This window comes from Salarias fasciatus, chromosome 15 (assembly GCF_902148845.1).
Source record: "Salarias fasciatus chromosome 15, fSalaFa1.1, whole genome shotgun sequence".
NCBI classification, from domain to species: Eukaryota; Metazoa; Chordata; class Actinopteri; order Blenniiformes; family Blenniidae; genus Salarias; species Salarias fasciatus.
Window position 1 is genome coordinate 10787230 of NC_043759.1, and position 22686 is coordinate 10809915.

Consider the following 22686-nt stretch of genomic DNA (forward strand, 5'->3'; position numbering starts at 1 on the left):
TCCTGAAACCCACTGAATTTCCCCCAGACCGTTCCCCTGTTGTTCGCATGTCGACACAAGAAGCATCACCGCCGCTCATGTACTCATCCAGGTCTGTTTATTGTTTTCCAGAGTGCACTGACACAACAGAGGGAGCACACACGAGAGCGAGCATCAGTAAAAACCAGAAAACACTCTGCCGTCTGAGTCATTTCTGATAGAAAAAAAAAAAACAAGTGTTATTAGATGGAGTATGAAGCCAGTGCTTCGTATCTGAAATGTATGATATGCAGAGAAGGAGTGAGTGTAACGTCTACAGTGAAGTGATTATCTGAGTAGTGGTTAAACAAATATGACTAACATGCTCTTGAACGCTATATGTAATGTAACCATGAAGATATAAACCAGCAACAGCAGGTGTTAAAAAATCAGCAGCAGAATCTGCATGTGGCTGTTAGTGGATATTGTGGTGTTCCAATATAAAACCATCTAATATATATTAAAAAAAAAAACAAAAAAAAGTTTGCCTGATGTGGCAGGAAGTGAGTGTCATTGCTGGATATGATTATTACTCCTGGGTGTTTGTACCTTTTCCTCAACACAACATCCTTAAAAAGATCTATTTACACAACATTTATTGTCTGATAGTTTTTTTTTTTCTCCAAGTAATAAATATATTACATGAATCATAATATTACATGCACAAAATGCAGTGTTTTACAGTACAGAAAACTTCCTCCAGTATACTTAAAAACAATCAGCAAAAGGGCTGGTTTCAACATATAGTGCCTTGTCCATCTTTTTTTTTCTTTTTTCCTTTCTAAAACGAGAAACTGTTTATCAAGATACGATTTATTAAATAACTTAACCTCGAATCTACTAAACTCTAAGTTCAAAGACTGCACGTTTTGTTCGTTCACCTTGCATAGTGTCTGTCTGCGTCGGCTCGTCACAACTCAACAAGTGGAGCGAATGATGGCGTGTTTCTGCAAATCTCAGCCAGGAATGATGAGAACAAACTGAACGTATTGCACGGGAATTTCCAGGCGAGGCGACTCGGGTCCGTTAAGTTTCGATGCAGTAACGACACACGGGGGCGACGTCTTGATCGTTCTTGATCATTTTGGCTTACAGCTACAATATGAGGAGTGCGGAAGCAAAAAAAAAAAAAAGTGATATCGGATCAACGCTCAACACTTACTGAATGAATTATTGCACCACACAGGTGTGTTAGCTCCTCCCTGCACCAACATTACAAAGCCAGTGTGTTAAAAAACCTGCACTGCACATACAAAAAGGAAAAGCTGCTTCTTGGCAAATGCTGTTAAAAAAGCAAAAAAAGACACGTATACCGAGTGTGAATGGCTGAACGTACAACATGAAGGTCTGTGCAGAAATGCATAATCAGTGTGTATTGGAACTGTGTATCTATTGGTTTGATCCGGACAGACGGTTTCCCGGATGCGTGGGACGACTCTGCGTCTACTCATTCTTGGGCCAGTCCACCCGGGCAAAGAAGGGGTGAGATCTGATGTCGTCCACGCCTCCCACCCCCGCCCCCAGCCTCTCCGTCGGGTTGTACTGGAGCAGCTGTGAAAGAGGACCAGACCAAATCTTGATGAATAAAACCAACTCCGAAACCCAAAATACTGACTGAAAATAATCCAAATAATAAGGTTGTGCAAGGCCTTTTCTAAAGTAACGACAGAATAAATTTTATTGACAAATTTTCCTTCTTGTGACCCACAGCTTAAGTTATTGTGAAAACTTAATTGTTCTTTGTAAATTATTACCGTAAAGACTGATGTGCTTCAATGCATTTCAAACATCAAAAAGAAGAAGAAAAAAAAAACAAACTCAAATATAAACAACTAGAATCACACAACGCACAAAAGGTGGTAAAAACCTAAACATAGACACATGCAGACAAAATAAATGTGTGTAAAGACCAATAAATGACACTAAGAAATGAGGCCGTTCCAATGAACACATCTCGCACAGTTCGAGTAAAAGGAGACGTTGGATTATATTTTCATCCACCTTCACAGCACAATCGCACTGGATTAGACCTGAGCTACATTAAGCTACATCAATCATTTTAATACACATCTAAAGATTACCAGTTTGGAGGATTTGCAATTAGCTTTAAGACATCAGCGTGGTGTCAGGGCTGTTATTAAGGGCACGTCTCTCTGCAGTAATGTATATTTGTTGATCGGCTGTAAAGGCTCCGGAGGATGTGTACACGATGTGATCACTTCCAGGAAGGCTTGTTTTTGGAGATCATTGCCACCGCTTCCCAGAGATTCCTGCTCCACTTAGCGTTCTCAGTAATGTGACGTCCTGTTTACAAATTATGCTGAAGAGGGTGAAGTGCAAGTAGGCAGGCAGGGAAATTCTACTGTACTTTTTACCCAAGTTATCTGTTTATTATATTTCTCTTGAATGGCTGCAACAAATCACCTGCAAGCTTTTCATTTCATTTACTAATCTATCCACCGGGTTGCAGGGTGCTGCAGGAAACCCACTCAAACACAGGGAGCACATGCAAACTCTGCACAGACAAGCCGGGATTTGAGCCCAGACCTTCTCGCTGTGAGGCGACAGTGCAAACCACTGCTCCACTGACCCACGTGACGTGTATATATAGAACCGCTCACCTGCTCCAGCAGAGACCGGGCCTCCTCTGAGACGTACTCTGGGATGTTGAGAGCCGTGTGTCGACCGATTCCCGCAGGATGGCACCGCAGCAGAGACTGAGGCGTGGAAAGAGAGACGACAGATATCAATCAGTTTAAAACATGAAAGTGTACCGACGCCCGCGGAGCCTAGGTCAACGTCAGAGCTTCACGACCGGACAAACAGGAGAACAAAGAGCAGCGGAGCAGCTGAAACAACACTGATCCGACGAAGCGCAACACCGGCACCGCTTCAGCGCTGTTGCTCTTTCTTGGATTTGCAGAACGAAAGTCACAGAACGACACGAAAAACATGACGTGTGTTTTTTTTTTTGTTTTTTGCACAAGATGAGCTTACTGGAAGGCGCTGCTGTTGAAGAGCAGGAAACTCAAACCCTTTTCATCTGACCAGGTCGAACGGTCAGAAGCAAAACTAATTCTATAAAAACGATTACTGTGATGACTGAATGTTAAAGCCGCACATCTTTATTTCCATCTGTGTGTGTGTGTGTGTGTGTGCGTCCAGCGAAAGCCGTAAACGGGCGAGGTGTGTTTGAGTCGGGGGGGGGGATCCTGCGCTGTTCTCCATCAGTTAGGTCGGTTGCCTCGCTCTCCCTCCTGATACGTGCTGCAGGAGTTCTGGCCGCGTTCCTAACCGCAGTCAAGACTGCTCCAGGCAAGATCTTATCCTGCAAGGATCGGGAGACACTGTGTGCGCCTGGGTGTGTGTGCGCTTGCCAGGACTGTACCAAGACATAATCATCAAAGGAGACATCTGTGTGACTGAGGGGATTTTTTTTTTTTTTTTTTTTTGGGGGGGGGGGGGGGGGGGTTGCTGTTGTTGTTTTTACCCAGGTAAAGTGGATGTGTGTTGTTGAACATAAAAACACTAACCTGACACCGTGACTCATGTTTGGGGGCCATTGAGGAGAAGCGCTGATGGCTGATAATGGCCGATATAAAAAAATGTGCCCACTGGCAATCAGTTAGAATTTATTCAAATTTAATAGACAATGAAAAATTGACGGGACACGCTGCACCTGCACTGGGTGTCTGCGCTCGCCGCTCTCTGCGCATTCGTCCTTCAAGAGAGCGGCAAGTTATAATTAGCATGTGTGTGAGTGCGTGCGTTTGTGAGTATGCGTCTCCAGTCTCCTCTTTCCTTCCCAGACTCTCTCGTCTTGAAGGATCGTCCCTGGAATCCGAGCCGGTATCCGCTCTCCACGCTGATCTGGGGTCAGCGTGCTCCGAGCCCCGCGCTGCTCCGGGAGCCAGCAGAGCGGCCCGGGGAGAGCCGACCCCACGGCCCGGCAGATGGAGCTCAGGCTGGGGGAGAAAGTCACACCGACACCCCTGGCACTCCCCGAGAACCAGAGTAAGAGACTGCAGCCAAGACGCACCTCGTACACACACACACACACACACACACACTCTGAACACATACAGGCACACGTGCACAGTCACACACAACCTGGCACCACCATAAAGAGTGTGAGAGAGTTGAAAGCCAAGACACCTACAGACATCCCACAACACCTTAGCAACAAAGATAAAAAAAAAAGAAAGAAAACAAACACTTTTTTTGTTTTTGTACTTTTTAACTCACCATGCCCGTCAGGAGCTCGAACAGGATGGCGCCTAAACTCCACCAATCGCACGATGCCGTCTCCTCGGCGATGCCTCCCACCTCTGGAGAGAGAGAGAGAATAAAAGAAGACAGAAATCAATAAATCAACAAGCGGAGGAATCAGTCATGCCGAAGACGAGCACGGGCGAGAATAATCACCGCCTGATAAATGAGGAAGAGAGAAACAGTCAGACGTGTAGAACTGAACGGATCGATTGATCCGAAGCTCGCGAGACAATTAATCCCGCTTTTAAAATCCCCCCCCCCCCCCCCCCCCCCCCCCCCCCCCCCCCCCCCCCCCCCCCCCCCCCCCCAAAATCAAACAGTGGTGGAGTCTGACGTGGGGGATTATCTGACGTTTGTCTGAATTGATGCAATCAATTCAAAATGAGCACAAAAAAACATGGAAACAGTCGGCGACACACACCAAGTGTGTGTCTCATAAAAGGGTTATTTGCATAATAAAAAGCAGTTAAATTGAGGAAACCGTCTGTGCTGCAACTTCACACCATCTGCATGACCTGACCTCAAACACAAACACACACACTCGCAAGGCGTGCACACACACACACACACACACACCAAGAAATGTAAAGCGGGAACACACAATAGAGCTTTTTGTTTTTTTCATTTTTATTTATCAACACATAATTTTAACATTGTTATTATTTATTAAAAAAAAAAAAAAAAAACCTGATATATTTTAAATTTTAAATGAAGTTTTGTCAAAATTTAACTAACAGGAAACATGATCTGAGTTTTAGACCGGAGTGACAGATTATTTCACTCAGACGATCATCTGGGGTTAAAACTGTCATCTCAAGGCGAAAGTTGCTCACTTCTCTTCGCTGCGTCAAACATTGTAGAAAACTCTGATCCTCAACAGGCCATGAACCTGGAAGTCTGGAGTCCAAACAGTCCCAGAGTGAGATTTGTTCACTAAAAGTCATCTGTGTGTATTTGTGTGTGTGTGTGTGAGTGTGAGTGTGTGTGGGAGCTTCTCTGGGTACCAGATGGCCTCTTGTGCTGCTCTGCCTCCCTCTCCTCTCCTCTCCTCTCCAGAGGGAGGGGGTCTGGTCACCCACAGGGCCAGAACCCAGGGTCACGGCTGTGTGCGCCCAGGGATCAGGCTCCTCAGCTGGGGGAGCATATTAGACAAAGACCCCTCGTCTCCTGGAGGCTGCCAGGAACTCCAGGGCCCTGTGTAGCTCTCTTGCAGCCAAGGTTACAGAGGGCTGTTATACGACTTGTACATTTTGGTACACACACACACACACACATGCACACAAACACACACACAGCAAACTGAGCAACCAGTCTTCAGGGCTCCCCAGGACGACTGTTTTGACAGCCAAGGAGAGAAGATCGTCATTGAACGGACCAGTGATACCTGTGTAGTTATGAGCTGGAGGGAAGATACTGGACACAAACACACACACACACACACACGTGCGCACACACACACACACGTCTCAGAGCAAGGTCGATGTCATCACAATGGATTAATGTCTAAGGAGCTGCAGGGAGAGTACAGTGGGGCTGGCTACACTTACCGCTCTGTCAGAGCGAGGCAGGGAGAGAGGGGGAATCGAGAGAGAGAGAGAGAGAGAGAGAGAGAGAGGAAGGGAGAGGAGAGAGAGCTGCATCCACGAGCCACGGGTCACTCAGAGCCCCCGTTACAGTCTGAGGGAAGATCCCTGAACGTGGCCCATGCAAACCCGGCATTTTCGACACAGAACGGCGTACGGAAAACAAAAGGATGCAGCGAGGAGCGCAGGTACAATGGGAGAACATGGCAGCGCGTTCACCTCGTGGCCTCGTCTTCTTCCCTTTCCCCCGAACAGCGCAGTTCCCTCCTGCCCGCTATCTTAATCACACCGCATCTCCTCCCTCCTGGGGGCCATAAGGAACTTTCTCTCTTCTCCTCTTAGACCGACTTCCCTTTAAAATTAACCGACGGTCATTACTGAAAGGGGAAGCAAAGTATAGGCAGGTAGGAAGTAAAGACGGGCCGATGTGTGAGAGTTCAAGGCGAGGCGGCCTTATCTCCAAAGCAACATTTAATCAAGGCAATGCAAAGAGCTGTGCAGGAGACATCTAGACATAAAGATAATATATTAGGAAAACACACACGGGCCAAGAAAAACAAGATAAAAAAAGACTGAGCTACACTGAACTATGTAAAAACTGCTTTTACATTATTTTAAATTTCTCATTTTATTGATTAACGTTTTGCATTTTCTGTATTATTTTTATTTGTCCTCACATTTCGTCTTTTCAAACATCCGTGCAGCCCATTTCTGAACTGCTTTAACATGCAAATTGAATAAATACAATAGAAAAAATAGTGAGGTGAGAAAAAGTTAAATGAAAAATAAGTCATCTAAGTGTTTATAGAATTGTGATGCATCAGAACTGAATGCTGCTCGTCCTCGTTTGGTGTATGTTAACCTCATCTTTTCTATTTCAGCAAAAAATATGAATTCTTCTTGTAAGGATAAACGTTTTGTAATGTAAGCTAAACTTTAAAGCTGTTACACTTTAATTCTGTGCCGGGCTATACCAAGACATCCCAGCATATTTTATATAAGAGAATCACATAACTCCCCAGTGTTACTCGTATTTTTCTGGGACTGGAGGAGACTTTCTCTCATTAATTTACTTGCTTTACGTGTCTTTTTGTACTCACTATAAGATCAGTTTTAGTTCTCTGTTTCTCTGAAAGTCCCCTTTGAGCTGAAGATTAAATGTAACTAAATCCCATCTAAGATTAATCTATTATATATCTGCAGAACAGGACGGAGCGGTGATATTCAAAATAATAAAGCAGAAGTGGTTTCATGAAACAATGTCTTCCATGAAAGACCTTTAAAACAATGAGCGAGCAGCTCAGCGTCAAAAGAGGAACTGAACTTTATCTTCCATTAGATCATATACGGCTGCACAGGTAGAAAGACTTCTTTAAAAAAAAAAAAAAAAAAAAAAAAAACAATCCCTGACAACAAACCGTGAGTGTTGAGATCCTCGGTAACTGCCTTGTTCCCTCAGAGAGGAAGAGCGCTGAATTTCCCTTTTCTTAAAAACTGAAGACAATAGACTTGCTTCCCTTCTCAACCGAACAATAAACAATTCTCACTTCTACTCAAAGCAGGTTTAGTTACAGTTACTCAACAGCTTGTGTTTTTGTTTCTTATCGCACGACTAAAGATCAGCCATCTGATGTTTATCAGTAATGACAAAACGGTGAGAAAATAAATAAGCAGGAGTGCAGGATAAACAGATTAATACTATGTCACTGTATTTTCCAAGTACACTCCTGTGTTTTTTGGGTGTGAATGAGTGTGCTATAATAACATGTTTCCCTATTTCTTGCGTACGCACGCACACGCACACACACACACATACGGCCCCCTGCTAGCTTTCTGGCAAACACTCATAAATCTGTCATCAGGAATGAAGCCATCGCTGGGGCTGACCCTGTCTGGGTAAACAGCAATACATAACAAGGGCAGGAGAGAGAGACACTCGCTAACCTCTGCGTTAGCGTGCGCTCATATGTCCATGAACATACGCGTGTGCACGCTGCAGGGAGCTGCAGGTATATCGACAGTGATGAAAAGCTGAGCAGATAACAGCCACTGCTCTGTGATGCAAGTTTACATCTGTGTTTAACATAAAGGAAAAAAAAAAACGAGGGATTAAAAAAAAAGAGAGAGAGAGAAAGTTGCCAGTATTCCAGCAGGACAGTTTGTCAGTGATCGTCTGACTTCACGGCAGTGCAGCACACCCCCTGCTGGTGACTGAGAGGTATTACACCCAAAAGTATGAAGTTCTTCAGGTTCAGCTCAGATCAGGGAGGATTAAATCCTCCCAACATTTTAAGATGCGACGATCTGGTTGATGATTCTACAAATTCAACAAAGACTATTAAACTTACTGATGCCTATTGGATGCTTCCAACCGCATCACCTCAGTGGATCATGCGAGTAGTGTGCTTGATTTATTTGATGCCAGATGCTCTTCCTGATTCTACCTGAGCCGCAGGAAGTTCTGCGCCTTGCTCAGGGACTCAGCATTCACCCGTCAGCAGTGGGATTCAAACCAGCCATCTTCTGGTCACAAGCTTTTTCCCCCTGACCTCTGCCGTTTGAACAGCTTCTTTACTATACTCATTCTTTACTGTCTTCAAGTCCACCTTGCAGGTGTAACACTACAGACGTCTTTAGGACGGGGTCATCCAGTGGTTGGTTAGGAATCCACAGCTCGGGTTTCTGTGTAGAGTTTGCATGTTCCTGTGAATTCAACTTCAGTTGGATGAATGACGGCTGGTTTTATCCCAGAAGTGTCTTACCTTAAATTTTGACCGGTTGTATTTGTGCACGGTGGTTCGACAAAGCAAAATCAAAATCCTCAAAAAGTTTTATTTCTATTCCTGATTTTTAAGCGAACTGCATTTGAAGGAATAGAAATAGAGACTTTAAATATTAAATTGTGCATTTGTTGCCATCGAGATTCACTACTCTGAATGGATGTGGGGGTCGCTCTGATCTATATGTCTCCGAAGGCACCCACCCCTGCTTTCACCATCTATCCTGCATATTTAAGAAAGATGAAACAAGACACACACTGGGGGAAATACACGTGGTGCTACTGGCTGACTGTTGCGCAATGGCACACTCTACAGGACATTACAAGAATTACACCAACCCGTCAAAGCAACAGTGGAGGAAAACTTTCAATTACTTCCCAAATTGATCTGACAGGTGCTGAAAATATAACATAACAGCAACACTGTGGAGGACCTGATTTTGAAAGAAGACTGAACAGCTCGACACACTGTGCTAATTTTACATTTTGTACACTTGGATAAACTCATGGTTAAGTATCTTATGCTTATTCAAAAGGGGGCTATATCTGACTACAATAACAACAATTCAGAAACAAATAGCCAAATGTGCTCAAATTGAGGCCTGCAGTTACCAAATGCAGGACCGGAGAAGAATTAAACGAAACATAACAGGATGATTTCCCATGTCCTACCTGGAGCGCAGTACATGTTGGCGATGGCCTCTTTGTTGCAGGGTTCCTCCACTTCAGACCAGCTGCAGAAGTAGGTGAGCTGGACGTGACCTGCAGAGACGAGGAACGGCGCGTTTGGTCGAACCAGTCAAGTGTCACTCTGATACTGAAGTTCTCAAACTATTTACTCATCGCTGGAGAACTTCCTTCATCTTTCCCTTTCTGCCTCTCTCCACATCCCTCCCTGAGCCTTTCAAGCACACGGCCCTGGCGATTACTCCTGTTTAGTGGCTACCCGTTAACGCTATCATTAGAACTAATGGTGTCATTAGGTAGCCGTGGCCATTAGCCTGGGCTAGCCAGACTGATGCACCACACTAGGCCGTTGATGGGCCCTTTAGAACAATAATTACCACCAGGGAGACGAAAACAGCCACTCAGCTAATTAGATGCTTGTTGATAACGAGGTGGAGAGAGATGATTGTAGGACGACAAAAGAAGAAGTTGAGGGGATTCTGTGACCTCAGAGAAAAACATCACTTTTCCTTCAGGAGGAGCCGGAGCTCGGGTAAATGGATCAGAAACGCAGGGTGTTCAATACTGCCGACTGCATCTCCAATTAGAACCAATCAATCATATTTGGGGAAATAGACAAGCTAAAAAAAAAAAACCCATGACCGTCATAATATGATTCCTACAATGTAGGATCATATTTTTCCTGTAGCCTCATGTTAAATTATCACTTTTATCACTATGTGAACAAAGCTGTTTTTTTTTCTTTCCCTTAACTGTCAGTATAGCGGGTTTTACTGAGCGGAAGTTTGCTGCTTGTTTGTTTTGGTGCCTGATTTCTTCTTTTTTTTTTTTAATAATGTAAATTTATGTTCAAGTAATTCATGTAATTCTACATTATCTTCGTTAAGAGCCCCAAAGCTCTTAAAGTAACTTAGATCCTGTTTGAATCTTTTATGCATTGAACAAGAAAATAATGTCTTGTCATTTTAACAGAAACAGCTGACAACTTAGGGGATTTGTTTACATTTTCTCTCTGGACTTCCCTTGAACATGGCTAGCAGTTTAACTAGCATTCAATAAACAAAGAAATGAGAAATCAATTTTACACCAAAATATAGAAGACAATATAAATAACCTTGGTGATCAAGCAGGATGTTGTTGGGATTCAGGTCCCGGCAGACGATTCCTTCTTGGTGCAGAGAGTCCAGGGCTGTCACCATCTCCACTGCCCAGCATCGTACAAATTCCTCGGGGATGCGAGCTTGGGACGCAGCCAGCGACAGCTCGTCCAGCTCTGCAAACAGCCGCGATACTTCTTTATCAAATTCACTGCCACCTGTATTACTAATAGGTCTTGATGATCCACCATCAACACCTAATAAAGCCTCAGCCGCCGCACAGGCCTCGCTCCCGTTGGCTCCTGGGACGGAGCCGGCGCTGCTGCTGCTACAGGGGTCTGGAACCAGCTCTGTGTTGACTTTCCTGCTGGACTGTGCTTCCTCCCGACCGGAGTCGGTGTCTGTCGTGCCCGCGTCAAGCGGGCGGTTTTGGCATTCGGCGTTATCGAGCGTTTTGTCGGCGGCCTCCTGTCCAAATGCCAGGCTGTAGTCGTCCCACAGGGAGTTGAAAGGCGATGCAGAGACGACGCCAGTGTCACAAGCTGCGGAGGCTGCAGGTGGAGACGAGACGCCCTCCTCCGGTGGTTGATCCTCCGCTCCTTCGGGCTGACTGTGAAGCTGTAAAACATCGGGCTGGATCAACTTCTGAGGTGAGGCCGTGACTTCGAGGCCCTGACACACACCCGACGTGTCCGACTCCTGGAAGGAGTCGACGGGCCCGCTCGCCACGGGCAGGTTGACCAAGAGATCTGGCGGACGGCCCTCGTCTTCAACCGCCGCTTCTTTAAATGAAATGACAGGCACGGACTCGTTGGAGCCTTTATCGCTGCAGTCCAAGCCCCAGAGCTCCACGATGTGGCCTTTGACCTCCTGAGCCAGCTCCGGAAGATCCTCAGTGAAGTCTGAGCCCAGGTCTGACGTGGAGAAGAGGGACGCCTGCTTATTGGACGGCCTCTGCTCTCCTGAGTCCGGGCCGGTAACTTCGCTCGCGCTGTCTTTGCTGTCGATTCTGAAAAACTCCATGGGGGTGTGCTTGGACTGGTCCAGCGACAGCGGCCCGGCGGGCGACTGCGCGGGACTGAACACCTCGCTGTGGTCGTGCGCCTCGCTGCGGCACCGCTCGTCCTCCGGAGCGTGGCAGCTTCTGTCCGACAGCTCGCTGAAGAAGCCGAGTTCCTGAGAGCTGATGGGCGAGGAGAGGCTGTCTTGGCTGATCAGCGAGCGGCTCCGGGAGGACGTGGTGGTCGTCGCGTTGGGCACCTCCAGCGACAGCATTTCCTGCTCGCTCTTCTCCTCCCCCTCCCCCTCCTCCAGTGCATCGGGCTCCACCTTATCCTGTTCGTATTCATTGCAAAGTGTCAAATAGCTGTTGGTGCACTCTTCCTCAGACGTGGCTCCCGAGTCCACAGACCCGGCCCTGGCTCGCTCCATCAGCCTGGGAGGGACAGCACTTCGATGAGGAGACGTAAAGACGTTCTCTGCTTCCTTTTGCCGCCCCGAGCCAGAATCTGAACCGGGAGCAGGCCCCGATTCGCAGCTGGCTGAACTTGCATCCATTTGCGGTGCGGCGTGTTGTGGAGAATGTACAGCAGTTGTGTGGCTCTTCTGGATAAAGGGAATGTCGAAGCTCTCATCCGGGCTGGAAGTACGCAGATATTTTCCAATGTGAGACCAGAGCTTCCCACCTGGAAGATCAAAAGAATACAGTTAACTAGCTAACTAACAGAAGAAGGACAGCATTTGATAAAATATTGAGGAATATCCGATATGCAAACAACTGAAACAACTTCGCATCGAAAATTTGGAGAAATTCAACAACTTCACTCGAGTTTCAGAGTAATTAGCAAGGATGTAAAAAGACAAAAGTTGATTTAGAGGCATGCACCTTTTTCTGTTGCACATGAAAATGCTGCATCAAAAAAGGGTGCACAGAAACCCCCCCCCCCCCCCCCACACACACACACGCACAGATAGAGATACACAAACAGCTGTGGTGTGAGCAATTGGAAGCTAGCATCTGCTGCGGGTGATGAGAATGAATAGGGAGTTCATAGTGATGATAATGATAGCGGGGCAGCTCGGCGGCTCCCAAAGTGAAACCATCCACATGTTGTTTTGTCCAATGTCACTCAGGTCACTGCTTCTCCTCCGCCCGCTTTTCTATCCTCATTCAACCTGCTTCCCCGCTGAAAAGAACGCCGCGCCTCAGGAGCAAGAGGAGAAATCCTGAGTTTTTTTTTTTCTGAATCGCGGAACAGGGACGGCGCAGCAGTGGAACGGTTTTTGATTGAACTGGCATCTGATTAGCTTTATTAGATCATGTTGAACAGCCCCATATGATTTTCAATACTGTCCACTAATATTAGCACAGGGTGGTTATGGAGTACACCAGATTGAATGGGTTACAGGGCATTAGAAAATATGGCTGCGTTTTATTGTATGCCCTCACCCGCACATACGGTGTACACACACGCGCACACACACTCACACACATCCTAGAGTGAGTGGAGATGTAAGGAGGCCCAGGTGTTGGCATAGCTAATGAAGCATGGCGCCACCTGGTATTCAGAATAATGACCTGTGACACACACCCATCTCTATCAAACATCTGTCTGGAACAAGGGCACAAAGAGGGGCGGGGGACGGGAGAAGGAGAGACCAGGTGAAGGAGGGGAAGTGGAGGGAAAGGAGACAAAAGAGGCACCGGCAAACAGACGAGGTGGAAGTGCGTCTCTTACCTTCAGCGTAGTGCAGGAGGAGGAAAACGGCGTCTTCTGAAACGATGAACTTCCTCAGCTGCACCATGTGCGGGACAGAATGAGGCATGATGGTCCTCCGGGTCCGCCCGCAGTCACTGCTTTTTCTCAGACCCTGCAGCAAGACGGGAGAAAACGGAGAACAAGGTGAGTAATTAAAGTGAAGGCAGGCGTGGAAATAAATAACTTTTAAGGAGAAGAGGAGAAACGGAAAATTAGTCCAAATAAGGAGGATGGGGAGGAAGGGGAACGAGAAGGATGAGGCGGGGATGCATTTAGTGAGAGTGAAGGAAGAGGTGTAGAACAAAAAACAAAAAAAAATCCATGAGGAAAAGGAGTGTGGCAAAGGAGAAATCTCTCATTAACAAAGTGCCAGCTATGCCCCATGGCAAGCCAAAGTCACTGAATTCATCAAGGTACACGGCGCACATGACTTTATAAGAGCAACGCAAATCTATCAGCGCAACCCACAAAGTTCACATTGGGTGCGAGAGTGTGTGGGGATGCATGCGAGCGTGTGTGTGTGTGCTTGTGTGTGTGTGTGTGTGTGTGTGTGTGCGCGCGCGCGCGCAGTCATTTGTGCCTGCGTTGTGCGTTGGCATCTGGCACACATCTCACACCTGAGAGCAGAGGAGCTGACAGGGACAGGCCCATTAGAATCAATTACAGCGGTCACACACAGGGGGCTTCTGGCACACTTCACACTTACAGTCAGGACGACGAGGATGAGGGGCAAAACGTGCACGGACACACACACGCACGCACGCTCGCACGCTACACTTACTTTGAGGATGAATGTCTCTTGTGTTCTCTTGTCCATGACCAAAAGAACCTGTGATGGAAGAGTGCCATTAATTGCTTGGTATGAACAGACACACGCGCTCGAAGATGATGTAGTGGTTATGTCCTCCAAAGCAGTGTTTTTAAAGCCCGCGGGTCAGGGCGCACACACGAGGGCTGCTGCAAGACAAATGTAGGTCCCTAAATTGTACTAGAAAAATTGGCACTGGCGTGTTGGATCCTGCTGCGTCGATATATTTGAGGCCCGGTCGTATAACGGAGATTAAAAGAAATCTGTAGATCTGTTGGGTCAAAGCCAAATGGAGGAAATCAATGCTGGAGTATTCAAATTAAAATCTTGTAGCATGAGTGAATATAAAGTAAAACACAATAATCAAAATGTCAGACTTAAGAGCTACATTTACATTCTGATTATTATATATATTAATAACATTCTTGATAATTTTGGAGAAGAGCTAAATCACCGGTTATCAGTGCCATTACTTAAAAAACAAAATCCTCCAATGACTTTTGTTCTTGTTAGGATCTTAATCTGCCTCCTCTCTCTTTTCTCTGACATCTCCATTGCTCTGCTGCTCCCTCGCCCGTCTCAGGGGAGAGCTTTAGCATATGTGCGCGACCCGCTGCACGGTTGTGTGCGGTGCGGAGCGGAGCGTGCGCTTCGCGGGCGCGCTCTTCTCCAAGTGACCCTGACTGGGACCAAACAGGTGCAGGCTAAATAGATATGAATGGAGCTGTGAGTAAACAGAGTGGCAGTGCTAGCCAGGGCGCTAATATAATTAAGAAACAAACATCAGGGAAGGGGGGAGGCGGAGAGCGGGCTGGGGCGGGGGGGGGGGGGCAGTAGGGTGAGGAGCTCTCTCCATCTGTCCCCTCTGTCCCCATTTAAAGTGAAAGGAGGAAGGAGGAGGAGAAAGGGAACGTCGGGCCAACGCTGGATAAGTTTGTTTCTGCTTTGGGCTTTTTTTTCTTCTTCTTTTTTTTTTTTTTTTTTGTGGGAGCAAATGGCTTCTGCCATATTGTGTACTTTGCCTGCACCTCTGCGGAGTAACACATGTTGGTATTGTGTCAACATTTTCCTTGGGGTTTTGTGCGTGTATGTGTGTGTAGGATGAGCATCATTGATTCAATGTTGTGTGTGTGTCTCTCTCTCTCTCTCTCTCCCTCTCTCGGAGCTGCTTGCCAAGTCATTTCATGGCTGAGTGGTGAAGTTGCTTCGCAGGCAGCTGGTTGAGAGGACCGGCAACCCAAACTGACCTTGTGGTAGTCATAACTGACGCTAAGCATACACACACCCAGCCCTGGCCATACATCCAGTAAATCTATTAGTTTTTATTGCCCCAGATAAAGGAGGTGGTCGAAGACGGAAAGGACACAAGGAGGAGAAATCGGCTGGGTTTATGATTAAATAAATGAGTGTCTGCTCGACCCCGGCGTAATTACTCTGAGAGAGATTTCTGCCATTAAATCACACAAAGTGAATGTTTACTTTTAGCAGAGAGCAATTTGCGCCCACTACAGACTCACTTTGTAGTAAAAAGATAAATCGATGGATAAAACAAAAGATCTGGTGACAATTTATAGGACGTGCGGAGAAAACTTACCTTATCTATGACCCCTAGCACCCTGTACGCTCTCAGGTCCTCAGACGGACTCTGTTGTCCTCCTCTGCTAGTGGAAGTGCAGCACTGAGCGCCAAAAGCCTTCAGGAGAAGAAAAAAGAAATGCTGTCTAAGTAGTGAACAGAGCTCAGCTGCTGTCCTGAAAAATAAAGGTTTTAAAAATGAAGCCGTTGGTTATAGAGAGTAAACGACTCTCAGTTTTTAAGCTTTAAGCTTGTTTAAAAGAATAAAAAAAAAACTGGAGAATTATAGAAGGAACTGGTTTCCTTCATATTCTGCCTAAAGGATCCTGATAACTGTTTCCAGTGAAATACTTTGAAGAGAAATTGCTGAGTAAACCCAACATCAACTAAACAAATCAACCTATTTGTGACTGAACTGGTAGTCAGTGGAGTGAGTTTCAGCTTCGACACTTCAGGGTTGGCAGCTCCACGTTAGTCTGCTGCTATTCACCCAGTCTGCTGGTGAAGTAGTAGGAATCACCATGAGAGGAAGATTGATTTTTTTCCCCCCCGTAATTCAGCAGGAAGAGATGCATCGACCAGAAAGATGCACGTCCTCTCAACAAATCACATTCAGTTTACTAAATACACACTTGCATATTAGACATATGAGCTGCCTTTAAATCAAAGTTTAAGTATAAACCATCATCACTCAGATATATCTTGACAAAAGACATGAAAAAGTGTCTTATAGTTCACAAAGAAATGCAGTAACTCCAACTTCCTAACTTATATAATTAACGTGGGTACTTTTCCAGAAGAGATAACTACACAAAGTTAAATTAAAGCCATGCTATTCCAGTTTTTAAAACACTTCCTCTCATTATTTCACAGCACTTTAAAGCACTCAAAGAACCCTGATGGATGAACGCAGAAAAAGAACATTTACATAATCCAACGCCGACAGCATGAGGGCCCGTGACATTCTCCTCCCACTCACCACCGTCTGTGTCGACCCTTGACCCATGTTGCTTCTCAGGTGTTGGCTGGATATGAGTTCCGCGCGCATCAGATACTCGGCGGTCTTCTTCTTCACTGCCTCTCGGCGCGTGGCGCTGGGCTCACCTGCAACGACAGGGCGACGCTAATCATCCTTCGCGAGGAAGCGTGACTCGGGGGGGCAAAGTAGAAGTTGGCGCCTTTAGAACAAGAGTCGCACAAAGGTGGAGTGGACACTTAAAACGGGGCGGATGGACACTGGACACCCACTTTTTGAACTTCCGCCATCAGGCAGCCGCAACAGAGAAAAAAATCTCACACAAGTAGAAAGCCTCCATCATCCCTTATTCACCCTTACTGCCCACACATCGCAAATACTTGCACTGACATAACTCCCAGTACAACCAGTCTGTCCAGAATCATCTGAATCATTTTCCTCTTCTTCTTTCCGTATTGTATTTATTTTGGGAGAAATCAGTCTCAGTGTGGTTGTATAACAACAATCAATGATTTTCAATTTGTATTCTTCTGCAGTCATATTCATAAAGGTTACCACTTACTATAAATTAGTCCACCCACATACTTTTATCACTTTCTGTTTACTTTGGATGACAGGATGTTCCGGAACAGCGTTTTCACAGTCTGGGTCATGGAAGGATTTTTAATGGGTGCACTGGACAACAGTGAGAGCAGCAACCATGTCATCTGTGGCACTGGGGAGAGCTTCACAACGCTTCAATTTATAATTAGGCTGAGGGACGACTAAATCCAAACAAAAAGCGTGCATTACAAAAAAAAAGATCATTTATTTAAAACACGACGGCCCAACAAAAACACGTCTTCTAACTACACAAAGGGAAGTGAATAAAACCTTATTTTCAGACTGTAAACTGTAAAGAGACAGAAAGCTCTGCAGAAATGACTAAACTTTCCAAGTTTCTGTCGGTCGTCACGCTTTTTGCAAATCTACTGTGACTGGCCAACCAGCCAGGAACTAAAGCATCTCATAGTGAAGCACAATGTCATCCCAAGATGTGTTTTTACAGCAAGCCCTGCTGTCCCGAACGCTTTTAGTCGTATTACTCTCCACTAAGTCTTGAGTGAAGGAAACCTCTCACTGAAAAGAGAAATCTAGACGAACAAGTCCAGTGAGTTGTTGGTTCAGTTCTTGAGCTCATGTGTCTTCGGGCAAGACGGTAAATATGAGGTTGCTGATGAGAGCAGTGCAGGAAGCTCGCTTGGCACCTGAACTGGTGAGCTGCTATCGGTTTGTGAACGTGGAAGTAAACAAGAGAAAGTGTGACGTCCTTTGGCCTTATGTGCTGCCACTCTTATGAATATAATGAAAGAAGGAAGTTAAGTTGAACGACTGGATGATTCTGACAATGCTGCACATCCTCTTCAAGAATGACTTTTTTCTTTAACCACTGTAAAACCTTTAAAAAGCATGAGTTCATCGACAGAGGCAAAAGAACACAAAAGGTATATTTTCGGTTGTTGGCAGCGCTTTCAAGAACAATGCTGACTTATTACAAAAAGCATCTGAGGAAACTGACCTTGCACTCCTTGCAAAAGCAAGTCAACTCCACTGCGGTAGTACGAAAACGCCGCCTGATAGTCCTGCTCTTTTTCCTTCTGAACAGCAAACGAGATGAGCTCGCTGGCCTTGTCTAGATAGTCGGACTTCGCGTCCTTGGGGTTTCCACCGCCGGCCTTCTTCACGCTGCTGGGGAAGAGCGGCGTGCGGCCTGGCCAGCTGACCTCGGGGTTCGGGGCTGAGGAGGCAGGGACTGGAGCAGGAGACGGGGTGCGCCGGTCATGCAGGGAGGGCAGGCGAGGGCTGCAGCTGCTGCTAATGTTGGTGGCTCCCCCCTGTGGCTGGTTTGGGGAGGTGCGGCCTGAGGCCATGCCATCGTCAACCTCGGCTAAAGAGTCTGTGTCCACTGCCAAGGAGGTCAGGTCGCTGTCGCTGGACGGACCTGGAGAGCACAAGACCCAGAGTTCATACATACTGCTCCATTAATCCCTAATCTGGGATGGGTTTACCAAATTCAAGGAAAAGCTAGTCTTACCTCCATACTCTGAAGTGATGGTCAAATCTTCTGCACCACTGATGTCTCTTTGAACTGAAACATACATCCACACTTTTCATAACAAACAAACAAACTGTGGTGTAAATTAGGACCGATTTCAAGAACACATGGTGCGTTTCATCTCACCATCAGAGCTACAATCAGATAGACTGTCAGCCAGGAAGTCTGAAAACGGCTCGGCTGGTCCAATGAGCTCCGAGCCGTCGTGAACGTCACCGCCCTGAAACAAGTTTTTTAAAGTTATATGTGCACTGTTGATAGCGATTAGCAATCCATCTGTTGTAAGTGTACCACTTCTCTGAGTGTCTGTGAGCGTAGATACCTTAAAAAAATCTTGAATGTGTTGACTATTGTAGAGAGCAGGGATGTTGGCAGAAAACTGCAGAAGATCCTCTGAGCACTGTCGTCTTTCCTCAATCACTGAATCATCAAATCGACCTACACAGAAAAGAAAAAAAAAAAAAAGCACATATAGGTTATTATCTAGATATAAATCCTCCCAAAAAAATCTGTCTGGGAACAACTGATAAATCACTGTAAAAACTGAAGCTGCAACAGTTTGAGACAAAAATCTAAAAAGTCCAATATGGAGAAGAGTCAAGTGTGCCACCTTTATCAGAGCAACTAGGCAATAGACGATGAGAGATGAACAGATTCTTACCAAAAACTTTGGCTTTAGCAAAGGGAGGAAACAGCTCAGACTGGCTACACACATTTTTGTGCAGCTGCCAGAGATTCTGATGGAGTTTCCGGAAATCGCTGTATCTCTTCCATACTGTTATCTGCAGACAGGACATGGATGAAGATGCATGATCAATATTTTTGCATTTCAAGATTCTTTAACACTCACTAAAACCAACTTTTTTTTGTTGAGCTTATCAAGTACAAAATGAAAGAGACATTTCAAGTCTTTTTTTTTATTCTTCCTTTTCAATTACTCTTTGCTCAAGAAACCAAAACATTTAAGTCACTCCAAAAACAAAAGAGCTCTCCACAACTTTAGACAAGGATCTGCTCCAACACGTTAATCAATATAACTCAAACTAACAAATCAATGTAATCAGCTCATTGTGGTTATTAGCAATACAACCTGAAATACAAGACACAATAATCTTCCACAAACCTTAATGAGGCATTGAGCATAATGGCTCAATGCTGAGGTGCTGGTCCAGAGGCTGAACTTATATTTTTACAGAAAACTTGTCCGATCGCTGCTCAACAGCACAACGGAAAGTGACTGTCCAGGCAAAAATCTTTCAGCCTGCCTGTTGGACACTAATTGACATCATGCCTGTTGCATTAGGGCTGACTTCAGTCTGCATTGCTTCACTTAGTTTGTATCAAATATTTGCACATTTATCTCTGTTATTTATAGATGCAAGGACAATCTGACAGATTCACAGTCACTAACAACATTGTTCCTTTCAGCTTGTCAAGTTTTCAGCAATGAATGTTTTATTGGGCTTTCCAACCTGAAGGGAAAGTCCTTTCAGCATAATAGCCTTCCAAAATGTCTCTAAATTAAGATTAAATATAAAACAACAACAGCCTCTCCTTACCTCTTGCACATCCTCAGGGTTTTTTCTGGAGATGATCTGTGTGGGAGAGGGAGAGAAAGAGAGAGAGAGAAGAGAATTCAAGGCTGTGGAAGCTCAATGCAAGTGTTCCCTATCAATGGGTGGCACACAAGTCTGCTAAGACACAGTTCAGCGTGTGACAATGAGCGCACTATAAGGCAAATGACGGAAGTCTTGAGTGTTACAGCGGGACATCACCGACATTCATGATACACAGGAAGGCAGCCAGTAGGAGAGAAACAAGTTCTTAATAAAAGAAAAAAAAAAAAAAAGAAAGAAAAGCACCACAAAGCAGAAGTAAACTCTTCTGAGTCAGCCGTCTGGTGAATGTTGCATGACGTATCACATTTTTTTGCACTTCTTAATGGAGTAAAACTCACTCAATCTTTGTAAAACCATTATTCTTTCAGTTAGTGCAGAATAATAAGGTTACTGTGTTCTACCTGAAGACCACACAGAGTCAAAAATATTGAAAACCTGTTAAATACACCAGAGTAGATCACTAGCCCTCAAACTGTGGCGCATGTGCCATCAGTGGTGCCTGAGCACCATCTTGTGGTAAATGGATAAAAGGAGGCTCTTGGGCAAATCAAATCAGTTTCAAGATATTTAACTGTACCAAATAGTAAATGTTTTTATTATTGCGTTGTTGCTGTATTTAGAGATAAGAGAGGTCCTGCACCTTGTTAAACTGACTATCACTTATAAGGTGCTACTTTGTACAGTCTGGGTATGGATGGTGAAGAATATCAATAGATAATCCTCATACTATGGGTAAATATGTCATGATCTGCCAATTGCTAATCAGGTAAACATCCACAACTGGATTTGACACAGGTGATATTTGGAGAGTTTAAGATTGTGTCAGTGTGAGGTTTCAGAACATTTACAAAGAAGAGTTAAACATTAGCCTTTCTCGGATAACAAAGCAAAGACCGTTGTAACTGCAAATCTTCTTTATCATGGTATAATATCACCACAGACCAACCGCTGCCTGCCCTGCACAATGTCTTTGCCAATAAGTGTAAAACAAACAACACCCTAAAGGTATTTCATCCTGAATACTGTCTGTTTGTACTGGGAGATAAAGAAATAAACACAACAGGATATCTTACCACACCATTTATGCACAACAACACATCAAAATATTGTTAAACTGCTTGGTAGAAAACAATGTGTAAATAATATAAATCCTGGAATATGAATGAATGAATCTTTCATAGGCAGGCTCTGAATAGTGCACACTGTTATTGTACAATGACAATCCAGAATATTGACTGTATTGAAGAAAATCGACCCTTTTTACCATTGTCACACAATAACAGCTCGAAGGCTTCATACAATTAAAAAATCCAACATGTTTTTTGCAAGATTAGCAGAGTCCAAATCAAACAATGTGGAGTGTTATGATTAGCTTTGTGAAAGCACCAATTAAATCACTGAACTGACTGGACGTTTGACAGACATGACAGGCTTCATCACCAGAAGATATATGGGTCTTCAATAGCAGCCAGTGAGTTGCTCTCCATTGCATTTGATATGAAGGTGTGTGCTACTTTTAAAGGCACTGGAATGTAAATTACACAATAACATCATGGCATTGCTCCATTAAAAATCAATATAACCCAACTCTTCTAATGATATTTCCATCTAAAAGGCCTGACACACCAACTCGTCTCCTAGATGTTAGTTCATCCAAGATATGACAATAAACTATCCTGTTTGTCTGTTGGTCACCATCGGGTTAACCAGATTTACATCATGCTAATGAGAGTTAGGACCCTGATGAACAGACAAAAAGCACATTTTACAAATTACACGAGTCTAAATGTGCCCTTTAGTTCATCCTTTGTGTATCAAAAGAGCTGTTACAGCTGTCAATTCACCACAGTGGGGGGTTCAGTGTTTATATCGGCGCATATTTAGCCTGCTGCCACATCTGCAGCTACACTATTAGCTGAAAACACCTAGCATTAGCATTAGCCGTCCGAGTGCCCATCGGACTCGGTTTACTTACCCGTGCGGTGACTTTGTACACAGTATAGCCTTTCTGGTGCTTCTTGGGATCCGTAACAGTGTAAAACCGAGCAAGTTCTCCTCTGTCCCGCTGCGATATCATTCTGATAATGACAACATCGCCGATGCTACCAGCCGGCTAGCTGTACACATTCATTCTCCTGAGTGCACAGTGACAGTGACAGCAGCGCTGTAAATAAGCGAGAGCGCCCCACGCGGACAGTCGTGGCACTGTATGCATCACTCTCATAAGGATGGGCAAACGTTTCCAAATATCTTTTCGATAAATCCAGTCTTTATTTAATGCATGCAAGTGAAAGATCATTGTGTAGTGTATCTAGAGAGATAGATAATATACAGAGATAAATGCATATGATTGGAAGGACAAGGCGTTCCTACAAATCCCATGTTTTTATTAAATAATCCTAAAATCAGATCAAAACA

General features: G+C 45.0%; 2 protein-coding genes across 2 annotated transcripts in view; one reads left to right on the plus strand and one right to left on the minus strand.

The window, feature by feature from the left end:
• cmtr1 (cap methyltransferase 1) overlaps positions 1-22686 on the plus strand; it is a 506633-nt gene that overhangs the window by 360315 nt on the left and 123632 nt on the right. The window lies entirely within an intron of this gene.
• rps6kc1 (ribosomal protein S6 kinase polypeptide 1) lies at positions 569-22397 on the minus strand. The gene is made up of 16 exons (XM_030111085.1): positions 22244-22397; positions 20209-20244; positions 19311-19431; positions 18972-19087; positions 18776-18869; positions 18629-18682; positions 18113-18535; positions 16558-16682; positions 15598-15696; positions 13977-14024; positions 13175-13307; positions 10454-12121; positions 9325-9414; positions 4264-4346; positions 2640-2735; positions 569-1569 (listed from the first exon to the last, which is right to left on the minus strand). Exons 1-16 carry the CDS (start codon positions 22343-22345, stop codon positions 1462-1464), a joined length of 3396 nt encoding a protein of 1131 aa, XP_029966945.1. The 5' UTR covers positions 22346-22397; the 3' UTR covers positions 569-1461.